Below are 22,831 nucleotides of genomic sequence, written 5' to 3'. Positions count from 1 at the left end.
GTAGCAATTGGATAGATCATTTTATTTGAACTTTACACACTGACAGCTCTAATAAACAGATCCATTGGCGTTTAGTCTTGTGCATTTTAATGTATTGTTACTTCTGTGCTTTTTCTTCTTACTAAAACACTAATGATTTTTCCCAAGTCAAGCACATGTGATTAAACAAGAACAATGAGACATAGAAAGCAAAGAAAAAGGAAAGAAAGGAAGCCAGGGGAAACAACTGCTTGGCTCCTTGGAGATGTGTAATGTTATATACTGTGTCTGAATAAAATTCAAAGACTATATTTTCAATTTTTCTTTTATAATGTAGTGATACCTGTAAAGCCTCAAGACTTGGCTATTAAAACATGTTATCTCTTTTTCTGTATGGAAGGCCTTATGGAGTATTAGGATTTGTTGTCGTTTGTTTCTTAGAATTTTTCCTTTGGTGATAGATATTTGTAATAGCAAATTAAATCCTGCTTGTAATTTTGGGTAGCTACCATCATGACCTGACAGAGATGGGTATGACTTGTAAATACACTTCCGGATGATGAAAGCACATGCTCAAAATGAATGTGAAGAAAATTCCCACAACCTTTTGTGTCTATCTTGGTTTCTTTGGCCCATTGGAACTGTGAGATGAATGTTTTAGGACTTTGTGCCTGTGTAGTACAGTTCTAGGTTCCTGGAGGGGAGGGCAGAAAGCTCCTCGGCCCTCCGTCTAGCCTAGGCAGGCTGAACAGGCCTGGTAGGCTCGAGTCTCCAGACTGGTCCCCAGCCTTGAGCAACATTGCCTGTTTACCCAGTGGGCTGTTCGTGCTGTTGTTTTCTGTTTGTGCTTTGGCAGGGTCCAGGTTGGAACGTACTGCTGAGAGAATGTTAACACTGAGTTTTGGAGATGAGCTATGAGTCTCTAATCTTGGCATTTCTCTGGCGTAGCCTGATGCTACATAGGACTTTTCACGGGAGCAGTGATCTGTTAACAGGGACAAGGGAAGTCGATGCTCTGGGTTAGTTTTCCTAGATTATTGCCACAAAAGACAAATAGTGAAATGAAAGCTAAGAGAGTGTTGACACTGCAGGAGATATGGTGAAGGGCTCTGGACTCTGTCAGCTCACTCAAGGATCAGGTCAAGATCAGGCTTTAGTCTTTGAAGTGGGAATAATTTCAGTGGCTAAACTGTGAGGTATATGTGAAGACAAAAGAAAAGCATAGGTCAAAGTGGGGAGAAAAAGATGTGCAAACACTGGGAGGAGACAAAGGAGTGTGCATTAGTTGGATGGTCTTCTCTGTGCTCCTTTCAGTGAGCTCTGTGCCATAGCTTCTGTGCCATGGTCCCCGTGCTTCCAGCCCCAGAGTCTACACTTGGCATTCTAGCTCACTGTATGTAGGCTGCAGGTCTGGGGAAGGAGTCAGAAGTTCCAGGAGTAAATGAGGCAACTGTGTTTAGCAGTTTAACTTGTGTTTTTTTGCCCACAAGAATAATTTCTATACTTCACTAGGGAATATTTATATTTATATTACACCTTTATACATACAAGATCTGTTTTAATTAATCTTCTTACTATTAAAAACTTAGCAGGTTTTGATGTTTTTATGTTATATATAAATATTTAAGAATAGAGAAAGCTGCTAGCATTCTTTGGATTTTAGAGTAGTTTGACTAGAAGTTCTGTATATTTTTCTATGCATTGTTTTGAGTCACCCTCGTAATCTTAATTGTGACAAGAATATCAAACTTGATGAAATAAAATATCTCCCACATATAGTTACATTAATTTTTTTCTTCCTGTGCATTTATATGTATGCACATAAGTGTATGTGGATACACTTGCTTACACATGCATATATAAGGGCCAGAGGCTGACGCAGGTGTCTTTTGCACCTTATGTTTTGAGATAAGGTCTCACCTGGAGCTCCCCATTTTGGCAAGACTTTCTGGCCAGTGAGCCCTTGGTATTCACTCATCTTCACTAACTGCTGATGGTACGGATATAGAACAACAACCCCAGCTTTTACATGGGTGGCGGGGAGTGAATTCAGCTATCTCCCTAGCCCAAAGTCATATTTTTTTGTTTTGTTTTGTTTTTTGTTTTTTTCGAGACAGGGTTTCTCTGTATAGCCCTAGCTGTCCTGGAACCAAAGTCATATTTGTAATAGTTGAAAGATATTTGTTGAAAATTGATTTTATTGTTTTGATTTCCTATTTTTATGTTTTGGTAGTTCCAGGGATCCATCTTGAACCTTGTACGTATTAGGCAAGTGCTCTGTCACTGAGCTACACATCCTTCTAACTACTGCTTATCACAGAAGTTAAATATTTTTACTGAGTGCAGGAAAAATAGGCAGATTTAAAAATAGACTGAAAACTGTAAGCATTAAGCAGGCAAGGCTTTACTGTTATAGCACCACATAATAGCCCCACCTGCAGAGACGGCTGCGCTGGGACGAAGAGACTGCTGCAGGTTTGTTGCTAGGGCTCTCTGGGAAGGCATTGACCTGTGTGTAGGCCTGGGCTTCAATCTCAAGCACTACAGCCAGTTGGTGTGGTGAGGGAAATCTGTCATATCTCAGGAGAATATCTTGAGATAACCCAGCATATGATGGCATTAGAGATAGTGTTAGCAGAGAATGTTATTTGCTGCATAAAACATGGAAAATATACAGTGAATTCATAAATGCAAAAGTGAAAAGAAAATCAGATGTCTTAAAATTTTAAATGAAGTTAAAAATAGTTTTATGTGTATGGGTAGTTTTTATGTGAATGTATATATCTTTTCACTATGTGTGTCCCTGGTACCTGAGGAGACCAAAAGAGAGCTTCAGATCCTCTGGACTGGAGTTACAGACAGTTGTGCTCTCATGTGGATACTGTGAATACACCTGTGTCCTCTGAGAGAGCAGCTATATGTTCTTAATCACTGAGCCATCCATCTCTCTAGCCCCAAATGAGTAAAAAAAATTTTTTTTTCGAGACAGGGTTTCTCTGTGTAGCCCTGGCTCTCCTGGAACTCACCCTGTAGACCAGTCTGGCCTCAAATATCCGCCTGCCTCTGCCTCCCAAGTGCTGGGATTAAAGGCGTGTGCCACCACCGCCCGGCCATTGAAATTTTTAATTCAATAAACTTTGTTCTCTAGGAAAGGTGTTTTAAGCCCACACTTTGCTGTATCCAACCTTTTCCTTTTCCAGTGAAAGGCTGGTGCCACGACTCCCCATTATTCTTTACAGATGTCCTATGAGCTCTCTCTGCTCCTATTGTATTTTCCTAAGAACCTTACTGGAGTGAGTCTCTATCACTCACCTTTGTATATCATAGGTTAAGTGGGTCAAACTAAAGTCCACCTTCATAAAATGACAAATATGAACATTTCACTGCTTAAAGAATTAAAATATTTTATTAGTTATGGAATGTGATTTATTATGATATAGTCACACATGTACATATCTATTATAAGAATTCAGTAATCCTTAGGATGCTCATATGAACAAACACTTTTCTCATAAAGGCAATTGGTCTACACATTCTAAAGAAACTGAGTTTGTATATTCTTAGCAATGACATTACTTACATCCCTCAAGTAACTCGAAGTTATTTATGTACTTAGTGACATGTAAATGTAGCTCTTTGATGTTTATGTTGCTCTTCTAATGGCTACTGTGATTTAATCTTTTCTGTACCTCTGGCATAAGTATTAGTTTTTCTCTCCATTTCTTTTCCTATTACCCCTCCCCAAACACACACACACACACACACACACACACACACACACACACACACACACACAGAGCTCCAGTACTGGGCAACAAACTAAGGCCTTGTGCTTCACGCATTCTACTCTATAACTGGCCCTCTCCTGCTGTCTTGTTAAATATTAGTGTAGTAGCTGGGTTTGGTGGCACACACCCCCTTTATCCCAGCGTTTGGGGTGCAGAAACAGGTGTATCTCTGTGAGTTTGAGGCCACACTAGTCTACATAGTGAGTTCCAGGGGTAGCCAGGGCTCTGTTGTAGTGAGGACCTGTCTCAAAAGACAATAAAAAAATAAAATAAAGTAAAATAAATGGAGGGGAGCTAGGCATTGGCATAGTGGCACAGCAAGCCTTGAATCCCAGCATTCAGGAGACAGATGCAGGGGAGTCTCTGTGTTTGAGGCCAGCCTGACCTACATAGTGAATTCCAGGACAGCCAGGGCTGCACAGAGAAACCCTGAGTCAAACAAACAAGCAAATAAACAAAAACAAAAAAAATCAACAAACCCCCAACAACAACAAAATTAATGTGAGATTTCAGTTTTGAATCTTCTAATTACAGTTTGAAATTAGAGTAGTTTTGAATTATATCTGCTTAAATATTTATATGCTTATGTATTTGAATTACTTCTATGCAAAAGTTTAGGATTGAAAAGAAACATGTATCAAGTGAAGAGAACTCAGGTCTTACTTTAAGTTGAATATCTTGTACTCCTTTTGCTTGGGAACTTTTCTGGTTTTCAACTTTTTTTTTTTTTTTTTTTCCCGAGACAGGGTTTCACTATGGAGCTCTGGCTGGAGTTCATTGTGTAGACAGGCTGACCCTGAATTCATAGTCTACTTAACTCTGTGCTGGTATAAAAGGGGTGTACCACTGTGCCTTGCTAGGTTCCCACTTTTAAAATCCATGTATTCTGTCTTTATCAGTTATATAAGACCTAAAATTTGCCTTATGGGCCTGAGGATATATAACAAAAAATTAGTGGCTATTAGTGAATAGGTAAGGGAATGAATGAATGACAGAAGTATCTCTCCCCATCTGAGTATGGCAGTGTGTGCCCATGATCCCAGCTGAGTATGGCAGTGTGTGCCCGTGTTCCCAGCTGAGTAAGGCAGTGTGTGCCCGTGATCCCAGCTGAGTAGGGCAGTGTGTGCCTGTGATCCCAGCTGAGTAGGGCAGTGTGTGCCCGTGATCCCAGCTGAGTAGGGCAGTGTGTGCCCGTGATCCCAGCTGAGTAGGGCAGTGTGTGCCCGTGATCCCAGCTGAGTATGGCAGTGTGTGCCCGTGATCCCAGCTGAGTAGGGCAGTGTGTGCCCGTGATCCCACCTGAGTAAGGCAGTGTGTGCCCGTGATCCCAGCTGAGTATGGCAGTGTGTGCCTGTGATCCCAGCTGAGTAGGGCAGTGTGTGCCCGTGATCCCACCTGAGTAAGGCAGTGTGTGCCCGTGATCCCAGCTGAGTATGGCAGTGTGTGCCCGTGATCCCAGCTGAGTATGGCAGTGTGTGCCCGTGACCCCAGCATGTAGGAGGTAGAGGCAATAGAATCAAGAGCTCAAGGTCATCTTCTAGTTCTAGGACAACCTGGGCTGCATGAGACCCCACATCAAAAACTTGAAACAACAAATACATTTCTTTTCACTGTTATATATGTTGGAAACTTTCTGTAATGGTTTTGCTATTTTAGGACAAGGTCTCAGTGTAGCCTAGACTAGCCTAGAATTCACAGGTGTCCTGCCATGCTTCCAGACTGCTAGGATTATAGGTACATGCCATCATGCCTGGCTGATAAGTTTTGTTTGTTGTTTGTTTTTAAAGGCCAAAATAAAATATTATTTTAAAATTCATTCAGACATATCTTATTTTCCTACTTTTCCTCTTGATTGATGTTTATTAAAAGCAAATTATTCTATCCTTGTTTATTTTGGCTTTTTAAAAGTTTCCTGCTTAAATGTATTCCTACAGATAACACATTTCCAGAATCTCTGAAACATTAAGTTTTATTCTCCAACAATAGTTACCCTTTTGAATGAGAAGGTCCTCTGTCATTTCATAATGCCCTGCCAGTATAAAGTGTGAAGGGCTAATATAAGCGATTTATCAGTAGAAATGTTTTCCCTGCATGGTGGCATGTGGTAGAGCCAACTGTGCTGTGGGATGGGTGAGGTGTATGTGTGTGGATGTGTGTATTTTCAATTTTAATTATATTTTGAAAATATATTTTTCAAATGTATTTTATATTTTAAATATTATATTTAAATATATATTTCAAATAAATGACAGGAAATAAGATGACAGACTCAGTATTGTAATGTTTATATTATGAAAACAAAAAAGCTTTAGTTGGAAATTTAGAGAAAAAATTACTTGAAAAACAATAAAAAGGAAGAAAGTAAGCCAAAAAAAAATTAGGAACATCCAAAGTAATTTGGTATTTATCTCAATATTCTAAAAACTGCTACCAAAGCCTGATATTGTATTGTTGAGAATTAAATTCTGAAGGTTAGGATGTACTCCTCATCAGAGTGTGTGTCCCTAAAGCATGAAGCCCTGGTTTCAGTCCCCATCACTTTATGAAACTGGGCATAAAGGTGCAGGCCTGTAATCTCAGACCAAGTGGACAAAAGTAGGTCACCCTTGGCTAGCAAGTGAGTTCACTGCGAGGATTTGGGATACATGAGACCTTGTCTCAAACAGAAAAGGGAAAATTCAGTCTCTGTAATTGGAATTTGAAACCTTCATTTAACTCACTTAGAGTTGCCCTCCTCTCTCCTTCCCTCTTTCCCTCCTTCCTGCCTTCCTTCTTCCTTTCTTCTCCCTGCCCTTCCTTTCTCTTTCCTTCCCTCCTTTCTGTGAATGCTTGTGATCGAACCCTGAGCCTAGTGCATGATCTGAGCATGCACTCTACATCCTTAGCTGCCTTCTGTAATAAATTAGAAATGTAGTTAGGTGACTTAAAGCCTCATGGAATTGTAGTGCCAACTGGAAATCTTACTGACCATTTCCTAATTCTCAGAAGCATGTTGCTTATAACCAAAAATATTTGAAAGAATAAGTCATACTTCAAAGCTGGGCTTTCTGTCTTCCTCTTCACTTTTTCTCTTCAGTAATTTAGTGGAGGAACCTGGAAAGATGGCTCAGCAGTTAACAACATGGCTGCTCTTCCAGGGGCCACAGACTAGATTCTCAGCATCTACATGGTATCTCACAACCTTGGAACTCTAGTTCTAGGATATCCAGAGCCTCCTTTTGGTCTTCACAGACAAAAGGATGCATGTAGTGCATAGACATACATGTAGCCAAAACATCCATACACATAAAATAATCATAAAATAATGGGTGGAATAGATGCCTAGAAGGAAAATTTGTGGACTCTAGGAATTAAAGAAAATTCTGAGTACAAAATACACTGAACAGTAAAACCAAAATAAAATACATTTATGTTGGTAATCTTTTACAAAGTACACCTCACCATAAAGAAGCTGATGGTTTTCTTATTGGTCCCACTTAGAAAGTAACAGTGCAAGCAATGGTAGCAAATAGAAGATAATATATTCTTCCAATATGGGATTAAAATAACTTATAATTATCTAATATTTCTTCTCTTTTTCTATTAAGTTGCTATAGCCCAAGGTGGAACAATCCAGATTTCTAACCCAGGATCTGATGGTGTTCAGGGACTCCAGGCATTAACAATGACAAATTCAGGAGCTCCTCCGCCAGGTGCTACAATTGTACAGTATGCAGCACAGTCAGCCGATGGCACACAGCAATTCTTTGTCCCAGGCAGCCAGGTTGTTGTTCAAGGTATATTTTATTAATCTAATGCATTTAGAATACCTGTGTCACACATTTTAGTGTCTGTCTGTAGTATTGTGAAATATACTGGGGTAGAGTTTTAGGAGGGGTGGGGAGTCACTTAAAAAATGTTCAAAGAAATGTTTATACTTCAGAAAAGTTAAAGTATGGTTCTCATTGGCTCTGAATGTCACATGCTCTACCTAGTGTATTTTAAAATTTTTTTTGTTTATATTGTGCTGCATGTGTTTGTGTGTGTGTGTGTGTGTGTGTGTCTGTGTGTGCATGCGTGCGTGCGTATGTATATGTGTGTTCATGTGTGAGAGTGCACAGTGTTCATGCCATGGCATGAGGTCAGAGGACAATTTTGCGGAGTCATTTATCTTGGCTCACATTTTATGTGGATTCTGGAGATCAGATCCAGCTTTTCAGGCATGTGCGGCAAAAGTCCTTTACTGACTGAGCCATCTCACTGGCCTCCAGCGTATTTTTGTTACTTTTTATGGGAGTATTTAAGTATATAGTCAGTGATATCTTGAATTTGTTCTTTTTTCCTAGCTTATTTTCTAAGTCTAACTTTCACACAACTCAATTAAAACAAGTGCTGATTTTTTTATCTTTTAGACTCTTTTTAGTATAAAGACTAGTAGACTTTTTTTTTTTTTAATTTACTTATTTTATTTATCTGAGTACACTGTAGCTGTCTTCAGACACACCAGAAGAGGGCTTCAGATCCCATTAGAGATGGTTGTGAGTCATCATGTAGTTGCTGGGAATTGAACTCAGGACCTCTGGAAGAGCAATCAGTGCTCTTAACCACTGAGCCATCTCTCCAGCCTGACTAGTAGACTCTTATAGTTCTTATGAAAGGAGTCTATAGTGAAATAAAACAAGATGTAGCCATAAGCTTTTAGGGTTACCTATATGTTCAGTTCAAACTGGGTAATACGTTATTTTAATTTCATTCAGCTGTGCTTACGATAAATATAAAATTTAGTACAATTTAAAATCATGTTTTAATTCTAATCTTTTGAGTCTATTTGTCTAAAAGGTATCACACTCACTTTAAGGAAAGTAATATCTGTTCTTTTATTCTGAATTTTTTGGAAAAATGGCCCAGCTGACCTAGAATTTGAAGAAATTCCCCCGTCTGAGCTTCCTGAATGCCAAGCTTACAGCCATGTGCTGGCATGCCTGGTTGATGAATCTCTTACGTACTTGGGGGATGAATGTGGGGTATAATAAGAGAATACAGAGTGTGAAAAGGTCTGCAGAGATAGCTCTGTGGTTCAGAGTGCTTGCTGCACAGTCATGAACACTAGAGTTTATATCCCAGCACGCACAAAACAAGTCAGGTGCAATGCAGATGTCTATAACCACAGCTCCAGAGGGTGGAGTCAGGAGGATTTCTGTGGCTTTCTAACTTCTAACCTAGCTGAGAAAACAGGAACCCCAGGTTAAGAAAGAGATCCTACCTCAAAGAAATCATCAGAGTCAGAGGAGGAGAACTGGCCATGCACATACATATGCACATATACTCAACACAGCACAGAAATACATATAAACAACAAACTAAACAAGTAAATCTAACCTTAAAATAAGAAGGAAGACTGAAGGTGGATATGCTAGTACTTGAGGCTAAGGATTACTCTGAGTTTTAAGCCAGTCTGGACTAAGAGTTCCCAGCTAGCAAGGGTTCTATAGTGACACCCTGTTCCCTCCACCAAAACAAACAACAAAACAAAGACAAAAAGTGGTGGTATTTTATGGGGAGAAAATAGTGTATACACACTAATATTTAAAATCATTTGTTAATTTTTCCTATACTCAAACCTTGCTTTTTTTAAATGAATAAAGAAGAGTCTTTTTTTCTTATATCAACTGTTTTACATGGAGAAATTGATATTGCAAAATTGATACTTTAAAAAGTGTTTTTAGACTTTTTCATGTTTTATGTTATTACTATGTACCTAAGTTTCATGCCTTGCCTTGTGGATTAAAAATCATTTTCTTTTACAAGTTTCAAATCTATCTTCACTTTTGTGTGGGGGTATACATGCATATTAGATACATATCTGTATCTGAGTGGGTTTCTTTGTTTCAGCTGCTGGGATTGCAGGCATATACTGGGCCTGGCTTTTTACACAGATGCAGGGGGCCAAGCTTGGATTCTGATGCTTATGTGACAAGCACTTTACTGACTAAACAGTTTTCCAGCCTCCTTTTTTGCTTTTTCTGTTTTCTGTTGTTTCAAGCTGGAAACTTATAGTTACCCTTCACACTTTCTACCCCTTTCTGTCCAAAGCCCTTGTATAGACTCTTCCCCATGGTTAAATTAAAAGGTTTTCATTTCTCGTCCTCCTGTCATCAGCCTGTCTAGGCAGCTGTCCCTGTGGTCTGGGTGACCACAACAGTCAGCCTTCTTGGAACTGAGAGCTATAGCAACATTTCAATACTTCCTGGCTCAGTTTTGGGGGAACACTATGTCAGAGTTCACTTAAATTCTTGTCATCACCTTCAAATGATTCTGGGCCTCTAATACTTTTTAAAAGCAAGATGTTATCTCCAATATCTCTGCTTCTTTAATATACTCTTGTGTCTGCAGGTTAGAGTGGATGCCCCAATATTCCACCTACATTCCCTAAATCTGTTCAGATTGAGATGTAATCCTATAGACTGGATTGCTTTCATAATTCATATATATGCCTATGGTTCTGGATACTGGGAAGTCTAAGAATCTCAGGGTCTCTGGAATGCCTGCTGATTCACATAAGCTATTATTTGTCTCTATACCTGGTAGAAAAGACAAGGGGCTCTCTAGGGGCTGTGTGTTAAGGACATTAAACCCAGTTAATGAAATCTTGTTATATAACTTTTCTTGAGAAACGTGGACAAATGTCTGTTATCCCAAGCAGGGGTGGCAGTAGTGACATGGGAATGCGTGTCTCCAAGTCTGGTGCTGTGAACCTGTGCATTCATCTGATTGCTAATAGGAGTACCTGCGGATGGCCACCTTTAGGAACATGGGCACCTGTGCATGCATCTGATTGCTTATAGGAGTACCTGCGGATGGCCACCTTTAGGAACATGGGCACCTGTGCATGCATCTGATTGCTTATAGGAGTACCTGCGGATGGTCACCTTTAGGAACATGGGAACCTGTGCATGCATCTGATTGCTTATAGGAGTACATGCGGATGGTCACTTTTAGGAACATGGGCATCACAGAAAAGATCACCCCAGCATAACTGATGGCCTGGCGCTCCCTGCCCATCCTGCAGGCAGCTCTGGGGTGGGAGAGCCCTTTGCTCAGCACCCATTATTACTTGTGGAGTAATAACCATGGACAGGGCTCATCAATCATAGTTTGTGGAGCGTCCAGGACACGTGAGTCTTAAGGGAAGGGATAGTTGCTTTTTTTAATTTATTTTTTTATTTTTTTAATTTTTTTTTTTTTGGTTTTTTGGTTTTTTGGTTTTTCAAGACAGGGTTTCTCAGTATAGCCCTGGCTGTCCTGGAACTCACTCTGTAGACCAGGCTGGCCTCAAATTCAGAAATCCACCTGCCTCTGCCTCCCAAGTGCAGGGATTAAAGGCGTGCGCCACCACTGCTCGGCTGGGAAGGGATATTTTCATTAGAACAAAATCATTACACAGAAGAGCTCTACTCTCAAAATGTAACTACTTCCAATCCTGTTGCATCTGGGTTAGGATTTCAACCTAGAAATGAGGAGTTGCACGTGCATTTGCTCTGTAGCATAGTGGCCGACTACACTGAGAATGTCAGCAAACGCTGGGCATGTGCTTGGCAGAGTTAGACATCCATCGTGTTGCCTACCTCTTTCTCCTAGGTAGGCCTTGCTCTTTCTCAGGCCTCCCCTCATTCCTCCGGACATGGAATCCCATTTCTTTGATTTTCTCTGACAGGTCTCTTTTCTCTCCACAGCCTTTCTATCTCCTCCTCATTCTGACAGGCACCCTTTCCTCAGCCTCTATACACTATTTAAGTTTCATCTTAGATAACACCTCCTCCAGGAAGACTTCTCTGGCCTTCCAAATCTGGCCTAGGCAACCCCATAGTTCCCAGTGTAATAGATCTTAGGTAATAGATCACATGTACTGTGACTCTGTGTCCTGCCTCAATGCTAAGTTCTCTTTGCATTACAGCCTTTAGTATCTACCGAGATATGTCATGTGGTAAATGTAAACATTTTCCAAATGGAAGTGGTGTAGTGACACATGTCTATAATCCCACTTGGAGTTATCAATTTGAAGGCCATAGAGGGAGGCTCTGGTCAAAGAAGAAAAAAAGGCCCCTATATCTGAGGTCCCTATATATAAGGTCAGATCAACAGTTTACTGTAGGGCTGTATTTAAGCTTTCCTAATAGCAATAATCACCTCCATCTTAAAAATGACATTTGTTTTTTTTTTACGTGTGGGCATGGTTGGTAGCACATGCCTCTACTGAGCCCTCTCATGAGCCCTTTCCCCTCTTTTATATAGAGGTTATCAACTGTCAGTGTGCATGGTTAAAGAAATATTGAGATAAAAATAAACCTGGATTCTCAATTGGAAATAAGGATTATTAATAGTATTCTGAAGCTCAGAGCCTTAGGTATACCTGGATGGCAAAGAGCCTCTGGTAGAGTCTTGTTGAGACTATCTGCAAGTCCTTGTCTTTAATCTTCAGTTGCACTTCCAGTTTCATTGCAAGGACTCTGCAAAACCAGTAGAAACATGGATGATCTATGCCCTTTGCCCACCTCACCCATTCCACAACATAAAGTCCTTGCCTTTACTGCAGCATGCTTAATTGAACAACGTGAAATACAGCATTTAAGAGAAATCATTGTGTCAGGTGTGGTGGTGCATACCCTTAATCCCAGGAACAGGAGTCAGGCAGGTGGATCTTGGAGTTCCAGGCCAGCTAGGGATACATAGTAAGACCCTATCTCAAAAGAAAAATTATTGACCATTTATGACATACAAATAGATCATTAATATAAAGTCAGGTTGAGGGTTTTTTTTTGTTTTGTTTTTTCTTTTTTTGTTGTTTTTTGTTTTTGTTTTTGTTTTTTTTGTGTGTGTTTGTTTGTTTTTCGAGACAGGGTTTCTCTGTGTAGCCCTGGCTATCCTGGAACTCACTCTGTAGACCAGACTGGCCTCGAACTCAGAAGTCCGCCTGCCTCTGCCTCCCAAGTGCTGGGATTAAAGGCATGTACCACCACCGCCCGGCCCAAGACAGTAGATTTTTACAACCCACTGGGGGATGGGGGTGAGAAGATCTCATGAAACAATATGTCAATGTTTTATTTTTCCTTTCTTCAGTAAAGATGAAAAAATATTCCATGCTGTGGAGCCTAGTATGCCTTAGAACATATGTCAACTTCCTGTATGACCTTGGTATTGTTAAAATTTCAATAATTGTCCAGCTTTTCTTGTGCAGAAATCCCAAGTTATCCAAATAAAAGCTGACATTAAAATATGAATAGCAATTTTAATTATGAATTTTAAAATCATTAAACTTCAAGGTATTACATTGAATTGCAAATTTCTACTTATATGGGGTCAAAAGGATCAAGTATCAGCAAGTTCACATTACTCTGGCAGTTAAGGAAGACATGTATACCACTTGCTGCTGTGGTGTGCTGATTTTCTCGACTGTCAGCATTAACTCATTTCAGGTGATGTGAACAAATTCCAAGTCACTCTGGGAACAGCTAGATTTTGTGGTGTGATAGCAAATGGTTTAGCAAATAGAAGTAGCTAAACGGAGGTGCCTGGGGAGTTCTAGCCCCATAAGTTTAGAAGTGCCTATGAAATATATCTTTTTTTTTTTTGTATTGACTATCAGGATTTTTTGTTCAGTCCTGAAATGTGGATCTCCAACCCTTCTTTGGCTTCGAGAAACAGCCGGGGCTCACCTCTCCTCATGTCTCCATAGCTCCAGGAGCTACAACCCTGTAACTTTTCATTTTTATTTTTTGCCAGAGCCCATCTGAAAAGATTTTTATGTCAAAAGTGAGGAACAGGAACATTTGGATGGTTTATTACAGGAAGAGTTTTTGCAGGGCTTTGCTTTCAGTGAGCTGCTGTGTGACAAAGCACATTGATGGCAGTGATAGGCTGGTGACGTCACTGTGACGTCAGTGCTCCTACTTATCTTACACATGCTTACTAGTTTGGAACACTTTATTTTGGACTGTGGTACGGCCAACAAGACCACTCTGTATGCAAAAGCCCAACATGGCTGTAACTGGAGATGAAACTGGTAAGAACTTAGAGGGAGATTTACATTAATTTTGTTTTGTTTTGTTTTAATACTGGGTTTATAAGTATTTAGGAACTTCTGAGTGTTTTAGGAAGTGTGATTTCTCTTTTAGTTGCTTATGCATAAGAAGTTTCTGTCTGCACTTCTGCACATTCAGCCTGCTTTTGTTAAGCCATCGTAGTGTGGTTGCTTGTTTATAGTGCTATTGTATCTTTGCTCCGGGCTTTAATGCTCTGTTGACTAAGGCAGAGATCTGCCCGCTTGCTCGCTCGGTCGCCCTGCTTTTCTCTTCCCCTCCCCTTCCTCCACTGGTATCTTACCCTGGTCATTCTGCCTCATTAAAATAGGCTAATAATTTATCTGCAACCTGTTGGAAATTCAGTCTAGCTTCCAGTTAAAATATCTGATGTCCATGTTGTAGACACTTGAGCTACTAGGTAGCAGCTAGCTAGCTCCGCATGGGATAGGGGAAACAGCGTGCTAAGAATGGTTGTTTTTCAGCCTGCTAGTTCTTTCCTCCTGCCTTTAAAAAATGGTCTGCTCTTCAGCTAATTGAGTTCAAAGGGCTGACGTCATTACATTTCCTGGAATCGTGTTTCAGCGGGGAAGTGGAAAAGTTAAACTCCAAGTGAGCTGCACATTGACGTCAGCTCCGAGTCATGTTGTGATTTAGTCAGTTCCTTTCTGCTTTGTCAAGCTTGGCGGACAGATTGCAAGTTTGTTAACTAGTTCACCACCGCTTCTGGCTGCGGGAACATCTTCAGACCGAATAGCAAGTCTGACTTGAGCATTTCTGTTGTGGTAAGTTAAATATCTGCTTGAAGTGAGGGACACATTAGGGCACCTGTAATGCTTGCAGGAGCACAGCTCAGGGGCTGTCTGGCAAGTTTAGTGGTAAGATCATACCTCCGGAGAGGCTCTTCCCGCACCTGCCTAGTGACAAGTGGGCTATATTTAGGCCGAGGTTTTGGTACTTGCTAGGTCCACAGGCAGAGTGCCCTCTAGTGCCTCGTCAGGGACGTGCTTGTCTTTCATTGTTTCCTCAGTCTTTTTTCTACTTAAGCTTTGCAATAAGTTCATTAGATTTTGCTTTTCTTAGTTATAGATAAGTGATTTTGAAATACTGAGTTACCAGTGACCTTTGTGTGGTTTTCGATACTGTTTATTCAGTTGGATTTATTTGTAACCCAGTTTGGAATTTGCAGTTGAATTGAGAATGACGAGGATTACTTGGCTTCCCCACAATTTAGCTCACATTGCATTGTTTCTAAGATGGTCTTTAAGAAGCTGTTGTTTTGTCAGATGGTGCTTTTTGTGAAGTTTATAGATGTGCTGTGGATTGCAGCAGTTATGGAGCAACTGAGGAGCCCCAAACCAGACACTGTTGTAGTGTGATCCTAAAATCAATGACTTTTTTTTGTTTGTTTGTGCATGCATTTATTTTAGAAAAAAGTGTTGATTTGTTTCTTCTAAGCAAACTTTAAATTTCTATTCACCATTTGACTGTCAGAGCAGGAGAGAATATAGTAAAACAATAAAATAGAGTAATTAAAGTATCAAGTATATTTAAAGGTGTATAATTAAGGTATGCATTTATATTAAAGTGTTAGCCACTGCTTGTGAATTATATATTCATGTACTTCTGTTGATAGAATGAACATGTCGTCTCTGAAGCACTCTCTCCTTACAGTTTGTTTACCAGCACTAAGCCACAGTTTCAAATTTAAAATGTTCAAAAACACTAAAACTTATAAATGTTGAACAATATTGAACATTTCCCACAGGACCCAACTGTAATTTGGAAATAACTATTTTTCTGAATCTGTCACTTTTCTCAGTGACATTTGAAAAAGTGTCATATTGAAAACAGTAAATAAAATTTATATCCTATTTTATTTAATTTAATTAATTTATTTATTTGGTTTTTCAAGACAGAGTTTCTCTGTGTAGCCCTGGCTGTCCTGGAACTCACTCTGTAGACCAGGCTGGCCTCGAACTCAGAAATCCGCCTGCCTCTGCCTCCCAAGTGCTGGGATTAAAGGTGTGCGCTACGGCAGTGGCCCAGCTTATATCCTTTTTTATTAGTGAGCAAAACTGCACCTGATTGAAGACCTTTTCTGGCACTGTGGCAGAGGGGCTCTTAGCAGCAGTCTTTGGATTCTCGGCTCTGGGATAGTATGGGTTGTCAAGCTGAGGAAATTGGTTTAGATCAAGGACTTAGAAGCCTTTGATCACCACCAGCATTTTATATCATGACACGGGAAATGTGTGTCTCACTCTGAATTTATATAAAGCAAGTTTCAAACAAAAACACAATTATTTTCTAATTTTCTTTCTTGCTTGACCCATGAAATTGATTTTATGACCCATGGTCTGTAATGTATGCCTGAGATCCATACTCAAATCAGGCTTCTTGATAACTGCCGTAAAAAAGGTCTTTATGGCATCTCTAATAGGATCATGGAATCAAATAAAAGAATGATATTGTTAATTCTGCTTGGTGTAATATAAATTTGTACTGTATTTTTTTTGTCTTATTTATAATTGATTATGTTTGGAACTGAGTTTACTGCTTTAAGACCTGGATTGCAATAGCTTATATTCAAGAGGTGTTTCAGAATTGTTAAAACACACTTTTCAACTCTTCAGAGTTGGGAAACGGTATCTTAGTATCTGATGTAGGAGAAGAGGGATACTGACCACTATTGTGATTTCTCTTGGGGAAATTTAACATAAAGGGATGGTTTTGATTAGGGTTTAACTTTTTAAGTTGATATTAAAGCAAATTATACTTGTATTGGAAGCAGATAGAAGAATAACCTGCCTGAGTTCAGTAAGGCCCCAGAGCCATAGGACAGCTATCATGCTCTCTCCACCTGGTGAATATATTTAGTGCAGTGTTTGGTATAGTTAGTTTACTTTTTCCTACCTTATTTTTCTGTCTGAACATATTGTCTGATAAAGTAACTATGTCAACACATTTGCATTTATGTAAATATAAAAATATATTACAAGTCAGCATAAATAAAAGTTAATGAAAGAGCTAGCAAAGTACTCAGATTGTAAAAGAGACATAGAAGGAATGGGATAGAGGTTGAAGCCCCGGAGGCCCCTAGAGAAAGCCATAGGAAATGCTGGAAAAGGAGAGGTGCCTTACTATCATGCTCACTGATCACACAGGGCACACACTACTGCCCAGATAGTGGCATGCCTGGATGCAGTCAGAGTAGGCAGGGACTCTTCCGCGTTATAAAGCTAGCCGGCAGTGAAGCAGCTCAGGCCGTCAGAAGCTCTGATTCTGCTCATACCATACCATGCTGCTCTCATGACACGGATTAGTAAGTGCTAACATAGCATGGATCATAACAGCATGCAAGACATAGCCTCTACAATGTATAAAGTGAAGTTAGCATCACTTTTAAGTTATCAAAATGGAGTTTTTTTCCTAGATTACTATTCTGGTAAGGCAATAGGGCATTTGTCTTTCTGTAGAACCTTAAATTTTCAGTATTCATAATTTCCTGTATTTTTCATAGATTTCCTAACTTTTAAGTTTTTCATTGAAAAAAAAACAATCTAAGAAGCCCCTTTATGTGTATCTTGGGTTAATTATTTCATATTGTATATAAATGCATCAAATACCATTTGTACACCTTGATTATTCCTATATAAAATTTTAATTTGTTAATTATAACTCAATAAATAAATAAAAACTGAAAATATTTATTTAAAATTTATTTATTATTAGTTTTTATACAGGGGTGTGTGTGTGTGTGTGTGTGTGTGTGTGTACGTGTGTGTGTGTGTGTGTGTGTGTGTGTGTGTGTGTGCGCACACTTGCAGCTCATGCCATGGCATGCATGTGGATGTCAGAGGACAGATTTGAGGAGTTGGTTCTCTTCCCTCTTGGGTTCCAAGGGATCAAACTCAGGTTGTCAGGTTTGCATGACAAGTACTTTTAGACCTTGAGCTGTTTCTCTGGTCTTAAATGGAAAGTATTTAATGACTTAATTCTGTATAGGACTTTAAACACAGTTGAAAATTCTCACTACTTGCTAGTCACCTTGATGTGATTTTCATTTACATGGAGAAAAAGAGCAATGGGAAAGGAAACTTTGTGACAGAATGGGACACAAGACAGGGAAGACTGCAGTGGGAGTTAGAAGCATTGGCTGGTGTGCTGTTTAAGAGATAGAATTGGGGAGTGTTTTTGGAGCTTTGGGTAAGCGACCCCCCTTAATTACAAGGATGACTGCTGAGTTGTCCCTACTGTTTACTCTTCTTAAGACCAGCGAAGCATAAAAATGGGGACTCGTGGAGGTATGGTGGCTTATGATCCCAGTACTCTGCAAGCTGAAGTAGAAAGATTGAGTTCAAGATCCTGTCCCAAAACACCAAAACAAACCACCAAAGCCCCTTGTGTTCAGTCAGTATGCACCCTGATAAATAAATAATTAAATAACAATCCTTTCGGGATATTGACAAGTAGTTTTTTTTTTTTTTTGAAAGCTATCAAAATAGGCACTTGGGATATTTATTATTTATTTCTTTGTTTCTATATCTGACTTATTTTCCCTAAGGACTAGGAGTCATACACTTTGATTTATCAGACTTGTTAGAAGGGGAAATTCTAATGGGAAAATTTATTGGTGGTTTTATAAACCTTAGAATACTGTATTTCAGACATCAAGGGAGGGGATTGGAAGGGAACTAATGTGTTAAATGTCTTCTGTGTGCCAGGCACTGTGCTAGACACTTTGACATATATTACAGGGTTTCTTGTGAGTATGAAATGAGATGATGTATCCCCATTTTACAGATGAGGAGGCTGACCTTGCCCCAAGTCACATGGCTGGTAAGTGGCAGAGCTGGACTAGAACCCAGACCCTAAATCCAATGCCTTTTCTGCTGTACCGTGTTAGAGCTTGAAAAAAGAGAGGTATGAAGTTCATGATCAGAATTGACAGCTCCAGGAATTGTTTTTCATGCCAGGAGTTAGATGGTTAGAAACACACTGTTAGAATCCCTGCCTCTAAGCTGCCATGTTAGATGTATCTAAAGTGTATTAAGGAAGAACAATGTCTCAAGAAATGCCAGATTGAATGAACATGTGGCATCACATGGGACTTTATATATCTCTGTGTTAAAGACAGTTACTTACAATACTATGTCCATAGAATAATGCTTATTAAAAACTCAGATGGCAGCCTGCCTGTGCAATACCCTAGGGAGTTTAGAATTAATTGACTTTGTAGCGGGCACATCAGTCCATTAAGCACCCTTCATACAAAGTCCTATGCTAGATTCCAGAGCATAAGTGAAAAGATACTGTTCTTGGCTTGTCTGAACATTCTTGCCTGCCTGAGAATAAACTTGGAGTAAACTATAGCAGTACAAATATATTTTTCTTGTTATTTATTGTCAGTCATGTACATGACTTATGGATTCTCAAAAGATAAATATGAGATTCTGAAGTCAGGTGTGGTGGCACCTTCTTGTAACCCCCAGCCTTTAGAAAGCTGAGGCGAGAAAATTGAAAGCTTAATGCCAGTCTGAGTTACATGGCAGGATCTTATCTAAAAAAAGCCTTACAAAATAGTTTTGATACCTTTAGTATGTAGATGGGTTAGGAATTGGGCTTTATAAATAGTACAGAAATAAAATTCTATCACTAGAGAATGTACGATGGTTCTTGGAAATTACCACTGAATTTGCAATGTTAGAGACTGATGCTAACATTAACATGTTCTCATAACTTGTTTCAAAGAAATCTGACATTTAGATTCCCTCAAAAGATTTTCCCCATCATTTTAGTGTACTTTACTAAGATTATATTTGCATGTATAGACTTTATCCATTCACCATTAGAAGTGTATCAGAGCTTTTGGGTTGTGATAGAAATTTATTTTAAACTCCTAAGCTACACTAATTCCTACTTGCTTGAAGTAGTGAGTTGCCATTCTGGACTTGTGTTATAACAAATAGGATGAGTATACATCTGAGGCACAATGAAGCCGCACTTCTCTGATGTATCAGAGCTAATATACCCTGTGTATCACCCTTGCAGACGCAAAGCGGCTAAGCTTCTACCTGACAGGTTTGAAGAATGCCCTCAAATGCCAAAGCATTGCCCTTGTCCCTCGTGTTGCCAAGTCTGGTTCTTCAAGGGCTTCTGTAGCTTCTGTAGACAGACAGAGGGTCTTTTGTTTTTGCTTTGCTTTGCTTTGTTTTGTTTTGTTTTTTATATGCTGTTTCTGGTATGCATTTTATCTGTGATGTGTCTCTTCTCTCCCCTTAAAAAAAAATGAAAAGAATGCCCTTAAACCAGCTTTCAAACATTCTGCTCTCACTCATATTATAGAAAATAATGAATGTGTACGACAGGGGAGAGAAGTGTGGAACCATTGCTTCCTCTCTTTCGTGCCTTCCTCCCTCTTAGAAAAGCAGTTTCTATATTTAGGATATGGCAGCAACAGAAGAACCCCTCATTCTCTGCACATTTTCAGTATTGTTTTTACACATTTGTGAGCACTTTGAAAGAAGGGTTGAAGACAGATGTGTGTTCAGGCTGCCAGCAAGATTCCAGGGCAGGGGTGTGCAGATTTGGTCACTGGCTATTGTGTGGACTTTAGAAAGCCTGGGACATTGTTTCAGCATTTGTTGACTTACACCCTTCCCTGGATGTGGGTAAAGAAAGGTGGGAGAACCGTAGCCCCCATTCCCACTCTTCTCTCTTATTACATGATGACCAACAGAATAAGGAGATTCTACCATGTTAGTTTTATATGTCATTTTCTCCTTAAATATTTAGAGTTTGCCCTCCTAATGAGCTGTCCTTATGTATAGTGTTTGCAGCTGTCAGGAAAATCAGTTGAGGACTTTCTCAGTTTAAGAACTTTACGGCTTTTCTTCCCTGTCGTCCTGTCACTGTTAACAAATATACAGCCAAGTAGATTCTTTCCCTTGCCTTCGCCTTTTCCTTTTTCTTTTCTTATTTCGGTATTGGAAGGCTTTCTGTATCCGTTTTTGGTGCAGGGAAATGGAAGTCCTAGTTGAAGCTTCCAGAAGATGGCCATGTCTCCTTAGAGTATCTATGCTGCCTTTACTGGCTTGCTAGAGCCAGTTGCTAAGTTTCAGAACTTTTGTGAGATGGTTGTGAAAATAGCTGTTATTAATAATTATCAGTGTATGTATATGTTCACACAGTTAAATAGATTCCATTGAAAGCAACAATAGTCCTCAGATACTTATAATTTCGAACAGTCTTCAGGTCATTTCCGTTTGTGAGCATGTCTCTTCTCAGCTTGACATTGAGTGAGGTCATATTGATGTATTTGAACTTGGTGGAATTTGGTACAGTGCAGGTATTTTCACTGTGGAATTCATCAGGCTGCAGGGACCCTCACTCCTGTCCCCAAAGAACAGCTCCTTGTAGTGCCCAGCACAACTGCTCATACAGGCCAAATGCGCTGTCATCAAACACCTAGTGCTGCATAAAAGAGGTCTAAAATGAACCAAGGCATTTTCTAAAATCTCAGGAACAGGCTAAAGTACTTGTAGCTTTGTTCTAATTTGTCAAATAAAATTCTTCATGTTTAAGATCCCTATACTACTAAACAATAATTTTCACCTCTACAAATAATCTTTACTGACATGTACAAAGTATACTATACCTAGGTTAATTTTATATAAAATATTAGTGAGTGAATTGGTGATCTAAGCCTGTAATACCTTATTTCATTGCAGCTGCCACAGGTGACATGCCAACTTACCAGATCCGAGCTCCTACTACCGCTTTGCCACAAGGTGTGGTGATGGCTGCTTCACCAGGAAGCCTGCACAGTCCCCAGCAACTAGCCGAAGAAGCAACTCGCAAGCGGGAGCTGAGGCTGATGAAAAACAGGTAAAGTACTGGGTAATCCAGAGCCACTGTAGGAAACATTTGCTACTGCGGGGCTGGCTCTCAATGCACATTTGAGAGACGGTTTCTCAGGCGAAGTGTTCTGTGGCTTCATGTGTGTGCTTATGCTCTGCCCATGATGACTGTTTCTTCTGGTGAGTCCCTGATCACTGGTGCTTCATAAGCAGCAGATATGTGTCTTCATGTTGTCAGGAATATCAAAAGATACATCATTTTTAAAAACAGTATTATTATATATATATTTTAAAAATAGTTCACTAATGAAGAATTTGTTTTAAAGATTTATTTATGTATATGAGTACAACATTGCTCTCTTCAGACATACCAGAAGAGGGCATCAGAACCCATTACAGATGGTTATGAGCCACCCTGTGGTTGCTGGGAATTGAACTCAGGACCTCTGGAAGAACAGTTGGTGCCCTATTATATTCTTGATGATAAGTTTGTTCTATATATTTTGTGAAATAGTATTCTGGTAAGTACATTTTACTCCTTAAATTGGTATTATAGATAGAACCTAGTACCTAGGGCATGCTAGGCAAACATTAAGATAGATCTCTGACCCCAATTTTTTAGCTTCTTTATTAGCAAAATAAATGTAAGTGTTAAAGCATTGTTCTGTATTTTATCATTCTAGCTACTTTGTATTGTTTTTACTCCAGCATAATGAAGAACATGTTCTTTTGACATTCTAGTCATGTATAAATTAAAAAATAACGAAACCTACTCTTGCCCCTGCCATCTAGCTGGTGGCTAATACCGAAGTAGAACACTTGCAGTCCTCTCGTCTCCCACCTGGGTTCTGAGTCTGTTTCTTGAGCGCCTCCACTTCTCTCCTTGCTTAGGCACCAAGCCTGCCATGTTAAAAACACATTTAAGTAATAACATTTAATTTATTTGACTTGTATTATTGTTTTATTGGGAATGGTACAATTCAGTTTGATTTTCAAAATGAACAGAGTTGCCTTAACTGTTGTTGCCCAGTATATTTTGTTACCTACTCTTTAGAGTTAAATTATATCCTAATTGCAAGAAAATAAAGCACCTTAGTTGGGGTCAGCTGCTTTGCTTGTCTATAGAACAGAAGCAGACTGTGGTCTTTGG

The 22,831-nt window shown here is 39.5% G+C and overlaps 1 protein-coding gene across 1 annotated transcript in view; it reads left to right on the top strand.

The window, feature by feature from the left end:
• Nucleotides 1–22,831, top strand: part of LOC116087778 (cAMP-responsive element modulator-like) — a 73,652-nt gene that overhangs the window by 45,331 nt on the left and 5,490 nt on the right. The window contains exons 6-8 of the mRNA XM_031366352.1: nucleotides 7,355–7,543; nucleotides 18,626–18,661; nucleotides 21,553–21,709. Of these exons, the coding sequence (XP_031222212.1) occupies nucleotides 7,355–7,543; nucleotides 18,626–18,661; nucleotides 21,553–21,709 (382 nt within the window). The remainder of the gene's footprint in view (nucleotides 1–7,354; nucleotides 7,544–18,625; nucleotides 18,662–21,552; nucleotides 21,710–22,831) is intronic.

The sequence above is a fragment of the Mastomys coucha genome, unplaced genomic scaffold (genome assembly GCF_008632895.1).
Source record: "Mastomys coucha isolate ucsf_1 unplaced genomic scaffold, UCSF_Mcou_1 pScaffold13, whole genome shotgun sequence".
Classification (NCBI taxonomy): domain Eukaryota; kingdom Metazoa; phylum Chordata; class Mammalia; order Rodentia; family Muridae; genus Mastomys; species Mastomys coucha.
Note: the sequence above shows the minus strand (reverse complement) of the source record. Positions and strands in the feature narration are given on the sequence as shown.